This window comes from Trematomus bernacchii, unplaced genomic scaffold, assembly GCF_902827165.1.
Source record: "Trematomus bernacchii unplaced genomic scaffold, fTreBer1.1, whole genome shotgun sequence".
Classification (NCBI taxonomy): Eukaryota; Metazoa; Chordata; class Actinopteri; order Perciformes; family Nototheniidae; genus Trematomus; species Trematomus bernacchii.
In genome coordinates, this window is record NW_022987688.1 from 165,869 (window position 1) to 182,060 (window position 16,192).

Here is a 16,192-nt window from a genome sequence, read left to right on the forward strand (position 1 = left end):
TGTGTGTCTCTGTGTGTCTCTCTCTTAGTGAGTGTGTGTGTGTGTGTGTGTGTTTGTCTCAGTGTCTCTGTGTGTCTTTCTCAGTGTGTGTGTGTGTGTATGCGTGTCTCTCAGTGTGTGTGTGTCTGTGTGTTTGTCTCAGTGTGTGTGTCTCTCTCAGAGTGTGTGTGTGTGTGTGTGTGTGTGTGTGTGTGTGTGTGTGTGTGTGTGTGTGTGTGTGTGGTGTGTGTGTGTGTGTGTGTGTGTGTGTGTGTGTGTGTGTGTGTGTGTGTGTGTGTGTGTGTGTGTGTGTGTGTGTGTGTGTGTGTGTCTCTCTCAGGCCTTCTTCTCCTCCAGCAGTTTGTGCAGCTGGTCAGCGTCCTCTGAGGTCTTCAATCTGATCAGCAGAGGAACCGGGCTGCTGGGGTTCTTCTCGTCGACGGGGGGGTTCGGCACGCAGACCACCATCACGTTGTTCTTCCCCAGACGAGAGACAGGGAGAGACGCCTGGAGCAGGATGTTCAGCAGGATGTGACCTGAGAGGGAGAGGGAGAGAGAGAGGACGTCAGGTTAAGTATTTAGAAGAATTAGTCAAACTAGAAAATGCATTTCCTGCTGAAAATGCGTATGAATGCTGTAAACTGTGTACATGTGTTGCTGAACTTAGCTAATACGGCTTTAAAAAGTATAAATGTCATAAACAAGAAGTCATAGCAGTCATGTCCTGAAGGAGCTGAACATTTGAATGGTTTCTGTAGCTGAAGAAGTTAGCGGACAAAGTTTGGTTGAAATAATAATAATTGAAGAACAATAGTGTTGAAGAGCATTCACACTAAATATGGTGCAGAGGAACACTGATCAGTTCCTGTGTTTGACCAGCTGGGGGCGCTGTGTGATCACAGTTCAGCTTCTGAGAGAGCTCTGAAAGAATATAATACGTTTATTATACGTTACATGCCACTTAACAGAAGCACGTTGCCCATAAACTACATGTCCCACAATGCATCTGGTTTTGTGACGTGCGCACTGAAGAGAATTGCAATTATTTGCCCTGGACTTCTGCTTTCAGACGTAGTTCATTGTGAAGTTATCACCCTCTCTCCTTCAGGGCTCAACGAGTACAAATATTAAAAACGTGGTGCAGAGAAACTGTTCAGTTCCTGTGTTCGGCCAGCGGGGGGCGCTGTGTGATCACAGCTCAGCTTGTGGTTTCCTCTGTTTAAATGAAGCTCCTTCTGGGTTCAGATGTTTCAGGTTAATGAAACTCACCTGTGGTAACGAGGAGACTAAGAGAGAGCAGGAAATACACCGAGAGGAAAGGGTTTCAAAGCGTCCTGAAATAGACGATGTTCACGGCTCCACGCGAGGTGAGAGACGCCTCTACGCGAGGTGAGAGACGCCTCTACGCGAGGTGAGAGACGCCTCCACGCGAGGTGAGAGACGCCTCCACGCGAGGTGAGAGACGCCTCCACGCGAGGTGAGAGACGCCTCCACGCGAGGTGAGAGACGCCTCCACGCGAGGTGAGAGACGCCTCCACGCGAGGTGAGAGACGCCTCCACGCGAGGTGAGAGAGGTGAGAGACGCCTCCACGCGAGGTGAGAGACGCCTCCACGCGAGGTGAGAGACGCCTCCACGCGAGGTGAGAGACGCCTCCACGCGAGGTGAGAGACGCCTCCACGCGAGGTGAGAGACGCCTCCACGCGAGGTGAGAGACGCCTCCACGCGAGGTGAGAGACGCCTCTACGCGAGGTGAGAGACGCCTCCACGCGAGGTGAGAGACGCCTCCACGCGAGGTGAGAGACGCCTCCACGCGAGGTGAGAGACGCCTCTCCACGGGGTGAGAGACGCCTCTCCACGGGGTGAGAGACGCCTCTCCACGAGGTGAGAGACGCCTCTCCACGGGGTGAGAGACGCCTCTCCACGGGGTGAGAGACGCCTCTCCACGGGGTGAGAGACGCCTCTCCACGAGGGTGAGAGACGCCTCTCCACGGGGTGAGAGACGCCTCTCCACGGGGTGAGAGACGCCTCTCCACGGGGTGAGAGACGCCTCTCCACGGGGTGAGAGACGCCTCCACGCGAGGTGAGAGACGCCTCTCCACGGGGTGAGAGACGCCTCTCCACGGGGTGAGAGACGCCTCTCCACGGGGTGAGAGACGCCTCTCCACGGGGTGAGAGACGCCTCTCCACGGGGTGAGAGACGCCTCTCCACGGGGTGAGAGACGCCTCTCCACGAGGTGAGAGACGCCTCTCCACGGGGTGAGAGACGCCTCTCCACGGGGTGAGAGACGCCTCTCCACGGGGTGAGAGACGCCTCTCCACGGGGTGAGAGACGCCTCTCCACGGGGTGAGAGACGCCTCTCCACGGGGTGAGAGACGCCTCTCCACGGGGTGAGAGACGCCTCTCCACGGGGTGAGAGACGCCTCCACGCGAGGTGAGAGACGCCTCTCCACGGGGTGAGAGACGCCTCTCCTCGGGGTCTGGCATCTTGGAGAGTGATGCTTTTAGTTGTACTTGTTTTATGGTGTGTGAGCTGAGCTGTTTGTTTGTTTGTACATCACTTTGGTCTGGAGGTTTTAAAGTCCTTAAAGCTGTATTTAGCATTTTAACGTCAGGACTCCTGAGGATTTAAAGAGTGAAAGACGCTGTGTTGGTTTGTTTCAAATGCTTAGAACTTATTATTATGATGCATTTTCACTACAGGTGTATTTATATCTCATATCTACTACAACTCATACAACTCATAATACTACTACTCAGAGTTCCCGTTAGAATCTTTTTTCGCCGGTCAACATGTCCGTTAAAGTTTAAATCTTCCGGATAAAATGAGAAAAGTGCCGGTCAAAGGTCTTATTTATTGAGCTTTAAAACAAATTGATATGATTCGATATTAAACAAACTAATTCTAGTAGATTAACTACATTATTCAAAGTGTTCAGTAACTTAAAACACGGGAATAATAAACAGAGCGCTCTCTCTCCTGACAGCCCGTCAGTATCATGCAGCTCGCGGATCCAGTAATGAGTGACCCGACAGTAAAACTAAACATATCTATAACTAGTTTAGGTAGTTTGAGAAGTAATTAAAATAGCTACGTGATGTTCTAACCTGAAGTGTGTGTTGCTCTGCTCGCCGCTGCTGCTGATGATCATGCAGAGCTGCGTGTCGACTCGTCAGCAGCAGCTGATCTCTCTCCCGTCAGATTAGACTTGCGTTTATGTCCATATCGATCAGATCTAGCTAGTTCTAGCTAATGATATGACTACCTGCTTATTAAGACACCTAAACAATAAGCGTCGCTATGCAACCGGGTGAGGCCGCAAAGTATAGCACAGCATTATGCATTTGTTCACATGCCCACCGGAACCCTGAGACATTACCAACAGATCAACGCACAATCAACCCATACATCTCTTTCTCCACATGAAGTGTTAGACACATAGACTGTATATATAAAGGTTAGACATTAGAATTGACTATTCTTGTCTGTCACATAAGTGGTGGTGATGCGGTATTGCGCTAAGGGGAAATTATTTTGACCAGAGAGATTTAGATTTGCCGGTCTTCAGCATATTTTACCGGTCATAGTCTGGTAATTACCGGCTAACGGGGACTCTGCTACTACTACTACTACAACTACAACTCATACTACTATAACTACTACTACTACTACTACTACTACTACTACTACTACTCATACTACTATAACTACTACTACTACTACTACTTGTACTTATACTAATATGTATATCTGATATCTAACTCCTTCAGGACATTCGAGGCGATAGACGTTTTGTTGTTTATACCATTTTAGACCTTGCTTTGAAATATAAATCTTAGCACACAGAGATATATAAATATATATATATATAATGTGTATATTTATACCCAGGTTGGTGTCGGCTCTGATGAGCAGCTGCACTTTGTTGTCGTCGCTCTTCTTCAGATGAAGAGTCCCCACTCCTTTCTCCTTAAACTCAGAGTCCTTCTTATAGAACAGCTTGCACCTGAAACACAACAAACATCACACGTTACACCTCAAGCTGCTTGAGACGAGGACATCTCCTTTAAACAACACTAACCACACGTTACACCTCAAGCTGCTTGAGACGAGGAAATCTCCTTTAAACAACACTAACCACACGTTACACCTCAAGCTGCTTGAGACGAGGACATCTCCTTTAAACAACACTAACCACACGTTACACCTCAAGCTGCTTGAGACGAGGACATCTCCTTTAAACAACACTGACCACACGTTACACCTCAAGCTGCTTGAGACGAGGACATCTCCTTTAAACAACACTAACCACACGTTACACCTCAAGCTGCTTGAGACGAGGACATCTCCTTTAAACAACACTGACCCACCGTTACACTCAAGCTGCGTGAGACGAGGACATCTCCTTTAAACAACACTAACCACACGTTACACCTCAAGCTGCTTGAGACGAGGACATCTCCTTTAAACAACACTAACCACACGTTACACCTCAAGCTGCTTGAGACGAGGACATCTCCTTTAAACAACACTAACCACACGTTACACATCTCCAACGACTCAAACCAAGCTGCTTGAGATGAGGACATCTCCTTGGATCAGTGAATTATACACAAACTATAAACCATTATCTCTGTATGTTAATCTGTGATAAATTGAGAAAAATGTCCAAAATAGCCACGAAATGAACTGATATCAACAATTACTACTACTACTACTATAACTACAATTACTACTACTACTACTACTACTACTACTACTATAATTACAATTACTACTACTACTACTACTACTACTACTACTACAATTACTACTACTACTACTACTATAACTACAATTACTACTACTACTACTACTACTACTAGTACTATAACTACAATTACTACTACTACTACTGCTACTGCTACTACTACTACTACTACTACAATTACTACTACTATAACTACAATTACTACTACTACTACTACAAGGATATTTTAAACAATATTAATTATGAATAAAAGAGTATTATTTACTTCTTGGAGTAGAAAGCGTCGTCCTCCTTCACCTCCTTCACGTCCACTTTGGGAGGCTCGTCTGTCTCCTCCTCTCCATTCTCATCTACACAGAAAAATAACACTTATTTATTATTGATTTAACAACAACAACAACAACAGCAAACTAAATAATAGAGTGTCAGGAATAATGTCAAAACGAGACAAGTGTGTAACTTCTACAGGAGATTTAGTTTAGAATTCTAATTTAGTTTTGGCTTTTTATTATCTTAAATTAAAATATCATGAAGTGCATCAGAGGCTTTATCCAGATCATAAAGCAAAGTGATTCAGCGTTTGTTTTGTTATATAATAATTCAACTAGTATCAGATAAATACAAAATATTGTAATATAGTAGTGGTAGTAAATTACTACCACTACTACCTACCACTACTATAACTACTACTATTACTACTACTACTACTACTACAACTATAACTACCACTACTACTATAACTACTACTATAACTACTACTATAACTATTACTATAACTACTACTATAACTACTACTACCACTACTACTATAACTACTACTATAACTACCACTACTACTACCACTACTACTATAACTACTACTATAACTACTACTATAACTACTACTATTACTATAACTACTACTACTATAACTACTACTATAACTACTACTATTACTATAACTACTACTACTACCACTACTACTATAACTACTACTATAACTACTACTATTACTATAACTACTACTACCACTACTACTATAACTACTACTATAACTACTACTATTACTATAACTACTACTACCACTACTACTATAACTACTACTATAACTACTACTATTACTATAACTACTACTATAACTACTACTATTACTATAACTACTACTATAACTACTACTATTACTATAACTACTACTATAACTACTACTATAACTACTACTATTACTATAACTACTACTACTACTACTACAACTACTACTATAACTACCACTACTACTATAACTACTACTATAACTATTACTATAACTACTACTATTACTATAACTACTACTACCACTACTACTATAACTACTACTATACTACCACTACTACTACCACTACTACTATAACTACTACTATAACTACTACTATACTACTACTACTATAACTACTACTATTACTATAACTACTACTATTACTATAACTACTACTATAACTACTACTATAACTACTACTATAACTACTACTATTACTATAACTACTACTACCACTACTACTATAACTACTACTACCACTACTACTATAACTACTACTATTACTATAACTACTACTATAACTACTACTATAACTACTACTATTACTATAACTACTACTATAACTACTACTATTACTATAACTACTACTACCACTACTACTATAACTACTACTATAACTACTACTATTACTATAACTACTACTACCACTACTACTATAACTACTACTATAACTACTACTATTACTATAACTACTACTACCACTACTACTATAACTACTACTACCACTACTACTATAACTACTACTACCACCACTACTACTATAACTACTACTACCACTACTACTATAACTACTACTACCACTACTACTATAACTACTACTACTACCACTACTACTATAACTACTACTACCACTACTACTATACTACTACTACCACTACTACTATAACTACTACTACCACTACTACTATAACTACTACTACTACCACTACTACTATAACTACTACTATAACTACTACTATTACTATAACTACTACTACCACTACTACTATAACTACTACTATAACTACTACTATTACTATAACTACTACTACCACTACTACTATCACTACTACTATAACTACTACTATAACTACTACTATAACTATTACTATAACTACTACTATTACTATAACTACTACTACCACTACTACTATAACTACTACTATAACTACTACTACTACCACTACTACTATAACTCTACTATACTACTACTATAACTACTACTACTACTACTATAACTACTACTATAACTACTATATAACTACTACTACTATTACTATAACTACTACTACCACTACTACTATAACTACTACTATAACTACTACTATTACTATAACTACTACTACCACTACTACTATAACTACTACTATAACTACTACTATTACTATAACTACTACTACCACTACTACTATAACTACTACTATTACTATACTACTACTACTATAACTACTACTATAACTACTACTATAACTACTACTATTACTATAACTACTACTACTACTACTACTATAACTACTACTATAACTACTACTACTATAACTACTACTACCACTACTACTATAACTACTACTACCACTACTACTACTACTATAACTACTACTATTACTATAACTACTACTATAACTACTACTATTACTATAACTACTACTATAACTATAACTACCACTACTACTATAACTACTACTATTACTATAACTACTACTACCACTACTACTATAACTACTACTACTATAACTACTACTATTACTATAACTACTACTACTACCACTACTACTATAACTACTACTACCACTACTACTATAACTACTACTACCACCACTACTACTATAACTACTACTACCACTACTACTATAACTACTACTACCACTACTACTATAACTACTACTACACTACTATAACTACTACTACCACTACTACTATAACTACTACTACTACCACTACTACTATAACTACTACTACCACTACTACTATAACTACTACTACCACTACTACTATAACTACTACTATTACTATAACTACTACTACTACTACAACTACTACTATAACTACCACTACTACTACCACTACTACTATAACTACTACTATAACTACTACTATAACTATTACTATAACTACTATTACTATAACTACTACTACCACTACTACTATAACTACTACTATAACTACTACTATTACTATAACTACTACTACCACTACTACTATACTACCACTACTACTATAACTACTACTACTACCACTACTACTATAACTACTACTACCACTACTACTATAACTACTACTACCACACTACTACCACTATAACTACTACTACCACTACTACTATAACTACTACTCTATAACTACTACTATTACTATAACTACTACTACCACTACTACTATAACTACTACTACCACTACTACTATAACTACTACTACTACAACTACTACTATAACTACCACTACTACTACAACTACTACTATAACTACCACTACTACTATAACTACTACTATAACTACTACTATAACTATTACTATAACTACTACTATTACTATACTATAAATAAATACACTCTACCACTAATACTATAAACTACTAATATAACTACTACTAATAACTATTACTATAACTAACTACTATTACTACACTAACCACTACTACTTATAACTACTACTAGAACTACTACTAATTACTATAACTACTACTACACTACTACTATACGACAAACCACTACTCTATAACTACTACTACCACTACTACTATAACTACTACTACTACCACTACTACTATAACTACTACCACTACTACTATAACTACTACTACCACTACTACTATAACTACTACTACTACCACTACTACTATAACTACTACTACTACTATAACTACTACTACTATAACTACTACTACTACTACCACTACTACTATAACTACTACTACTACTATAACTACTGTTAAGGAATAATTCTTCTAGATATCTAACCTTTTACTCTGACATGTGTTATCTCCTCTAAGGAAAGGCCTTGGTGCCATATGTGTTGTTGTCACCAGTGTGAGACCGGTCAACTTGACTGGCACGTAGGGTAATTGTTGTGAGAACACTGAGGCATTTCTTTATCGGTGTTTGTGGGCTCTAGGATGTGAAATCCTTGAGTCCATGAGCGTTGGACGCAGATGATTCAGTGTTTAGTCTACTCCTTCAGAGATGTTGATTCTCTGTGAACCTGTTAAAAGGTCTAGCATAGAGAGAGGTTCTTCAGAATTGACGTGGCAACTCTACCGTGTGGTCAGAACCTCTGACTCTTTGATTTGTGATGTGAATCCTCCGGCCGAATACTCTGAATAAACCCATCAGTGTTTGACATCAAAGCTCCAACTCTCACCGTGTCTCCTTCCTGAGTCGGTGACTCCATGCATTACTACACAGAAGTTTCCTCCACAACTACTACTACTATTACTACCACTACTACTACTACTACTACTATAACTACTACTATTACTACAACTACTACTACTACTATAACTACTACTATTACTATAACTACTACTACTACTACCACCACTACTACTATAACTACTACTACTACTACTACTATAACTACTACTACCACTACTACTATAACTACTACTATTACTATAACTACTACCAGTACTACTACTACGACTACTATAACTACCACTACTACTATAACTACTACTACTACTACTACTACTACTATAACTACTACCACTACTACTATAACTACTACTACCACTACTACTACCACTACTACTACCACTACTACTGTAATAGTAGTGATAGTAATAGTAGTGGTAGTAGTAGTGGTAGTAGTGGTAGTAGTAGTAATAAACTAAAGCACATTAATTATAGATATTTCTGTACCTGTGGGTCGAGCAGCTTCAGTTTTGGGCGCACTGAAAGCATCTCCTCCGAACAGCCCAGAGGAGGAAGATGAAGATGATGAAGAGGAGAAGGAGAAGCTAGGCGGAGGTTTTGAGGCTAACGCTGCGACGACACTGCTGTCCACCTTCTGCCCGAAGTTAAACGTGACGCTCTGATTGGTCTCTTCTGCTGGTGTCTTAGTGAAGGAGAAGGGTGATGAAGAGGAGGAGGAGGAGGCTGCAAGAGGAAGAGGAACAGTAGGAGGAGGAAGAGGGTCTTTCTTCTTCTCTCCGTACTGCCGCTCGATGCTGCCCAGGTGCTTCTCGTAGTCTCTGAAGATGGGGTTCAGGTCGCAGAGAGGGTTGTCGTTCACGTGCTTCGTTATCCAATCACGGACCGAGCAGTTCAGAGCCGTCAGCTGACGACTGTACTCCTTACGGGAGGAAGAGGAGGAGGAGGAGGAAGAAGAGGGAGAGGAGCCGTTGGTTTGCTTGGTGTCGGAGCTGAAGGTGAGACCTGAGAGAAAGAAGACAAAGAAGCAGAAGAGTTTTTACATTTACAGATCACCTTGTTGACTTTAAAGATCTCCTATGATGCAAAAGTCACTTCCTGATGTCTTCTCTACATCACCATGTGTCCCCGTGTGTCCCGGTGTGTCCCTGTGTGTCCCGGTGTGTCCCTGTGTGTCCCGGTGTGTCCCCGGTGTGTCCCTGGTGTGTCCCCGGTGTGTCCCTGGTGTGTCCCTGGTGTGTCCCCGGTGTGTCCCTGGTGTGTCCCCGGTGTGTCCCCGGTGTGTCAGGAGACTCTCAAAGTGATGTCTTCTCTACATCACCATGTGTCCCGGTGTGTCCCGGTGTGTCTCCGGTGTGTCTCCGGTGTGTCTCCGGTGTGTCTCCGGTGTGTCTCCGGTGTGTCTCCGGTGTGTCCCCGGTGTGTCAGGAGACTCTCAAAGTGATGTCCTCTCTACATCACCATGTGTCCCCGGTGTGTCAGGAGACTCACAAAGTGATGTCCTCTCTACATCACCATGTGTCCCCGGTGTGTCCCCGGTGTGTCAGGAGACTCACAAAGTGATGTCCTCTCTACATCACCATGTGTCCCTGGTGCGTCAGGAGACTCACAAAGTGATGTCTTCTCTACATCACCATGTGTCCCCGGTGTGTCAGGAGACTCACTAAGTGATGTCTTCTCTACATCACCATGTGTCCCCGGTGTGTCAGGAGACTCACAAAGTGATGTCCTCTCTACATCACCATGTGTCCCCGGTGCGTCAGGAGACTCACTAAGTGATGTCTTCTCTACATCACCATGTGTCCCCGGTGTGTCAGGAGACTCTCAAAGTGATGTCTTCTCTACATCACCATGTGTCCCCGGTGTGTCAGGAGACTCACATAGTGATGTCTTTTCTACATCACTATGTGTCCCCGGTGTGTCAGGAGACTCTCAAAGTGATGTCTTCTCTACATCACCATGTGTCCCCGGTGTGTCAGGAGACTCTCAAAGTGATGTCTTCTCTACATCACTACGTGTCCCCGGTGTGTCCCCGGTGTGTCCCCGGTGTGTCCCCCGGTGTGTCCCCGGTGTGTCCCCGGTGTGTCAGGAGACTCTCAAAGTGTCAGGAAACAAACCCCTCTCTCTTTTCCTCCGTACCCACATCTCTAAAAACGGGGGAACAACGGAGCTGATCCAGATTTGCTGCGTCATGACCACATTACTAAAATGTGGGCGGGCTTTACACCCACGGGCCAATCAGAAACGTTGCTGTCAGAAACCATGAGACGTGTTCTGGAAGTAATATGGTCTGTGTTTACATTAGCATGCTAACACTCAGAGCTAACCTGTGCTGGAGAGAGCATGTGTGAAGGAACTCACCTCGTGGTAAACCTGAGAGAGAAAGAGTTTGAGCTCCAAACTGTTTCAGAGTTCTCCTGATGAGATCTACTCTCTCTCTAAAGCTACAGAGTCATCTCTTCTCTAACAGCTGGAAGAGCGGGGGACGAGGCTACAATGATCTGTTTGGTGTTTGGAGCAGAACACCTCAGAGACATGTGTTTTATGTATTTTTCTGAGACCTATAATACATGCCTAAAAATAGTATAATAGGAGACCTTTAAGTCAGGTGATATGAAGCACAGGTGTGTTCTCTCACCAGGTGTTGTGGCAGTGGAGGCTGGAGAGAAGAATCCTGTGGAGGCTGGAGTGCTGCTGCTCCCATTGGTCGAGCCGCTCAGACCCGTGAATCCTCCTCCTCCGTTCCCAAACCCGGAAAACCCGGTCGGAGCCGGTCCTCCGCCCAGAGCCGGAGTCAGAGAGAAACCTTTGAAGCCTTTAAAAGAGGAGCCGCCGCTTTCCGCCTGACGACACGGGAACCAATCAGAACGACAGGAAATAAGATACCAAACATTCACATGCTAAACATTTCTTAACAGGGTTTAGTAAGAGGAATCAAAAGTATGCGAAAACGGCCCCCCTCCCTCTGGTACATGAAACGGCATATTTATTTCTCAAGACATATATATTAATATTTATCATTTTGGTAGCTTGCGTCCACCATAACATATAACAAAAAGCACATCTTTGAGCTTTTATTCCATATTTAATTCACCAGGGAAGTTGATATTTCAGTTTTTACCTCTCCGATGTTTCTGCGCTTGGCTTTCTTTATCGCCCGGCTCTTCAACACATCTTCAGTCGCAACTAAAAACGTCCCGGCCTGACGACAAAGAAGAAGAAGAAGGAAACGGAGGTAAAACATCAGAAATCGGACAAATCAAAAGTTGTTTTTAAGCTGTAAACTACGGGTGCTCCGACGACACGCAAAGAAGAATTTAAAAAAAGTTGCCATTACATACACACAATTTTAAAGACAATATTTACACAAAATATAAATATGTAAGAGTGAGTAGTGAATGTGAGGCAGAAGCTAACTATCAATAGCTCTTAAACTACATTTATGATATTATAAGTGACATTTTAGTTTAGATTAAACTGTGAAAATGTGGCTTCCAGATCCTCAAATGTGATTGTTTTCTACTCTTCATTTCCAAACGATGTGCAATGCTTTGATTTGTATTTAAACATTTCCCAATTTGGCATCAATTAAGTATATCTAATTACCTTAAATGCCGGTTTAATCGTTTTTCATGGCTGTAAACTAATGGTCTTTGAGTATTGGATTGTTGTTTGTACACAACACATTTAAATCTCTGGTGTACAACAAAGCAAAAACATAGCTTAGGAAATGCTGTAAAACCCATCAAATATATTTTTTTTAAAGGCAGAGAAAATATACATTTGGGACATTAAGGTTGTGACATATCCACTATTAATGTTGTCTTTTAATATGAGGCCTAAATGATTCCCAGAACAGATCAAAATGACAGCGACACCTTGGATATATTTTTCTGCTTGTTTTTGTTAGTTTCAATAATTGTGTTTGTTGTAGGGCTGTGCAATTAATCGTATTTTAATCGCAATTACGATTTTGGCCTGCCACAATTACGAAAACAACATAATCGAAAAAAACAATTATTTAGCTTTGCTTGGTTGTGACACGTGCAACGTATTTGATCTAATTAATTTTGGTCTCATTTATTTGTATTTATCATATTTATATATGTTTAGTAGCTTGTTGAAGTGCGCTCCAAAATATTTGTTGATCTTGTTTATTGGTATTTATTATTTTGATATTATTTATTTAAATGTATCATTTATTTTTGTATTGGTTTTTCAGTTGAATTATACGTTCAGGGAAATCAACAGTTAAAAAGATACTGTTCAAATTATTATTTGTATTTGTTTTAAAGTTCAATAAATTGATTTTTTCAAAGTCAATGAATAATCGTATTTAATAATCGTGATATCAATTATTGACCCAAATAATCGTGATTATGATTTTTGCCATAATCGCACAGCCCTAGTTTGTTGTTGTTGTTGTTGTCCGGCAGTGACTCAGTCAGTAGGGGCTTGGACTGGGAGCAGTAGGGTCGCCGGTTCAAGTCCCCGACCAGACCTAAAATATGGAGTGTGGACTGCTACTTGGAGAGGTCCCAGTTCACCTCCTGCCGTGCCGCCCTTGAGCAAGACACCGGACACCCCCCCCCCCCCATTAATCCCCGGGCGCTGTACAATAGCTGCCCACTGCTGCTAGTACTAGACTCCTGGTACTAGGGTGGGTTAAATGCAGAGAACACATGTCACTGTGTGCTGTGTGCTCTGCATGTGAGACCATTACATCCCTCCCATTCTATTGTCTCACCTCCTCTCCTTCCTCCTCCTGGTCCCAGTTCCTGTCCGTCAGCTCTTTATCAGCGATCCTCTTTGCCATCCCACCGGCTCTGAGACACAGAAACGGTACAACAACAGTTAGCTGATGCATTCATATGTAATTAAGTAATATCATAATATAGTTATTGATTATAACAGTTAGTCAGGAGCAAAGACAGGGTCGTAAATTACATTTAAATGCAGATATTCACTAAATAAACCACAAAACCAGCATCAAAACACAGACACAGAGTGGGTTTATTATGTCAGGGATGTATGGAGTAGTTCACTTGATACTTGTTTTAAATATACTGTACTTACATCTAGACTTACATCAACAACACGGTCAATTTAAAAAGGACAACATGAACAAAATTTGAAGTTATTTGGGATACAGAAAGCATAACGGAGTGTGGCATGGAGGTGTAAAGTGAATGTTAAGTTAATAAAGTAACACGCAAACAGCTTTGAGAATATAAATATACAGATGCAATACAAAGATGTAAACAGGTAGTAAAACAGTAAGGCTTGTTCATTATATAACTACGCTATGTTTTTGCGTGGTTGTACACAAGAGATTTAAATGTGTTGTTTACAAACAAACATAGCAAACTAATAAACCAGCATTTAAGATGTACTTTATTGATCCTAAATTCGGAAATGTTTAAGATAAGATCAAGGCATTGCACATCATTGGAGTAGAAAACAATCACATTTGAGAATCTGGAAGCCAAAAAGAATGACATTTACACCGTTAAATCTGACTAAAATGTCACTTATAATATCATACATGTAGTTTAAGAGCTGATGATAGTTAGCTTCTGCCTCACATTTACTGTACTCAGTTTCTTACATATCAATATTTTGTGTAAACATTGTCTCTATTTTGAATTTGTTAAAATACAAAATAGCTTAAATAATGGGGATTTATTTGCTCTTTTTATGTTTTTTAAATTACGTGTTCTTCTTTCCGTTTCTTTAAAAGTAGCATGTATAATTATTATTTGTTTACCATTCACACCAAAGCTATTCCTCATTGTGTAAACTCACTAACCCTGACGTTAGCTTCACTTAGCTCTTCTTTGCCATCAGATCCTTGTTTATAATATCAGTTAGTTAAAGTTGTATTCATGTTAACAGTTCATGAGGTGGTGATATTAACTTTAAACTGTACAGGCACTAAAAAGCGAAATATGCAGTGTTTTCCGGTGCTAACATCCTCAGGCCGGTAACCGGTAAACGTGTAAAGCTAACCCCCAGATATCTACATGGTTAAGGAGTACATATTGTATGTGTTGTGTATAAACCATTTGTAAACAGTATATCGTTGACATTGTCTGTGATTTTTAGCAATTTAAACAATAAGTTTTAAGTGTTTAGCTTTCAATGCTAACGGCTAGAAGCTAATGTCAAGCTAACGTTAGCTCCTCATACAGACAGATTTAATGTATTTTAAAACCCTTAAACGTACATGTTCTGGACCGTTAATCCAACCTCTTCCTCTCAGTGTTTACCGGACAGATCCTCGGTGTCGCAGATTGTTTTTAGAGAGGTTTTATTTCAGCAGCTTCTGAGGAAAAAATGAAAAACCGAAACTGTTTTGAACGAGCCTTCCTCACGCGGCCATTTTACATCGCATGCATATCTGCATGGGTTCGCGCCGCGCGTAACATCTTCTGGCGCATGCGCAGAAAGATAGGGACGCCTACATTTCAGCACGGGAGTTGTAGTCTTTTATAAAATTCCAATTAAATGTATTATATTAATCCCAATTTGGGGGAAAAATGTGTTGCAGCATAAAACAAAACAAGGCATTGCACAGTATAACAAATTAAAGTAGAAAAAAAACAATAAAAAGCATTTATATTTATATATAATTTAAAATTGATAATGTTTTGGTAATAATATTTAGTATTTAATTTCATATTTTACAGATTATACACAATAGCCCAACATATAAATATTATTAAAATATTAAAGGGATTTAATCCAATAAAAAATAGTCACACAACAACAACAAAAAAACATGTTGCTTCCTCATAATAATAATAATAATAATAATAATAATAAAAATAATAATAATAATAATAAATTGGATTTTTATAGTGCTTTTTTTTATACACGCTTATATTATACTTATAATCAGTGACACCTCACAGCACCCACCCCCTTTTTTTACTATACATTTTTGTATCTTTAATATTTTTGTATGCATGCTTCTTAGGTATCATTACGTCTTTGGCTCTTTTCTGCGATAACAATGTACATTTGGAGCAGATATTTAGGATTTGAGACTAAATGCATGCAGTA

General features: G+C 40.1%; 1 protein-coding gene across 1 annotated transcript; it reads right to left on the bottom strand.

Annotated features, from left to right (window-relative positions):
- Positions 1-222: 222 nt before the first annotated feature.
- Positions 223-15,534, bottom strand: nup50 (nucleoporin 50). The gene is made up of 8 exons (XM_034137068.1): positions 15,354-15,534; positions 13,875-13,953; positions 12,249-12,329; positions 11,766-11,970; positions 9,617-10,132; positions 4,995-5,079; positions 3,867-3,985; positions 223-515 (listed from the first exon to the last, which is right to left on the bottom strand). Exons 2-8 carry the CDS (start codon positions 13,941-13,943, stop codon positions 316-318), a joined length of 1,275 nt encoding a protein of 424 aa, XP_033992959.1. The 5' UTR covers positions 13,944-13,953; positions 15,354-15,534; the 3' UTR covers positions 223-315.
- Between the last annotated feature and the right edge of the window lie 658 nt (positions 15,535-16,192).

Excerpts from the sequence above, each read along its gene's own strand:
- nup50 (XM_034137068.1), bottom strand. The coding sequence starts at position 13,943 with ATGGCAAAGAGGATCGCTGATAAAGAGCTGACGGACAGGAACTGGGAC. Across the intron at positions 5,080-9,616 it reads TGAAGCTGCTCGACCCACAG|ATGAGAATGGAGAGGAGGAG; the intron begins GTACAGAAATAT and ends TTTTCTGTGTAG. Across the intron at positions 3,986-4,994 it reads GACGCTTTCTACTCCAAGAA|GTGCAAGCTGTTCTATAAGA; the intron begins GTAAATAATACT and ends GTTGTGTTTCAG.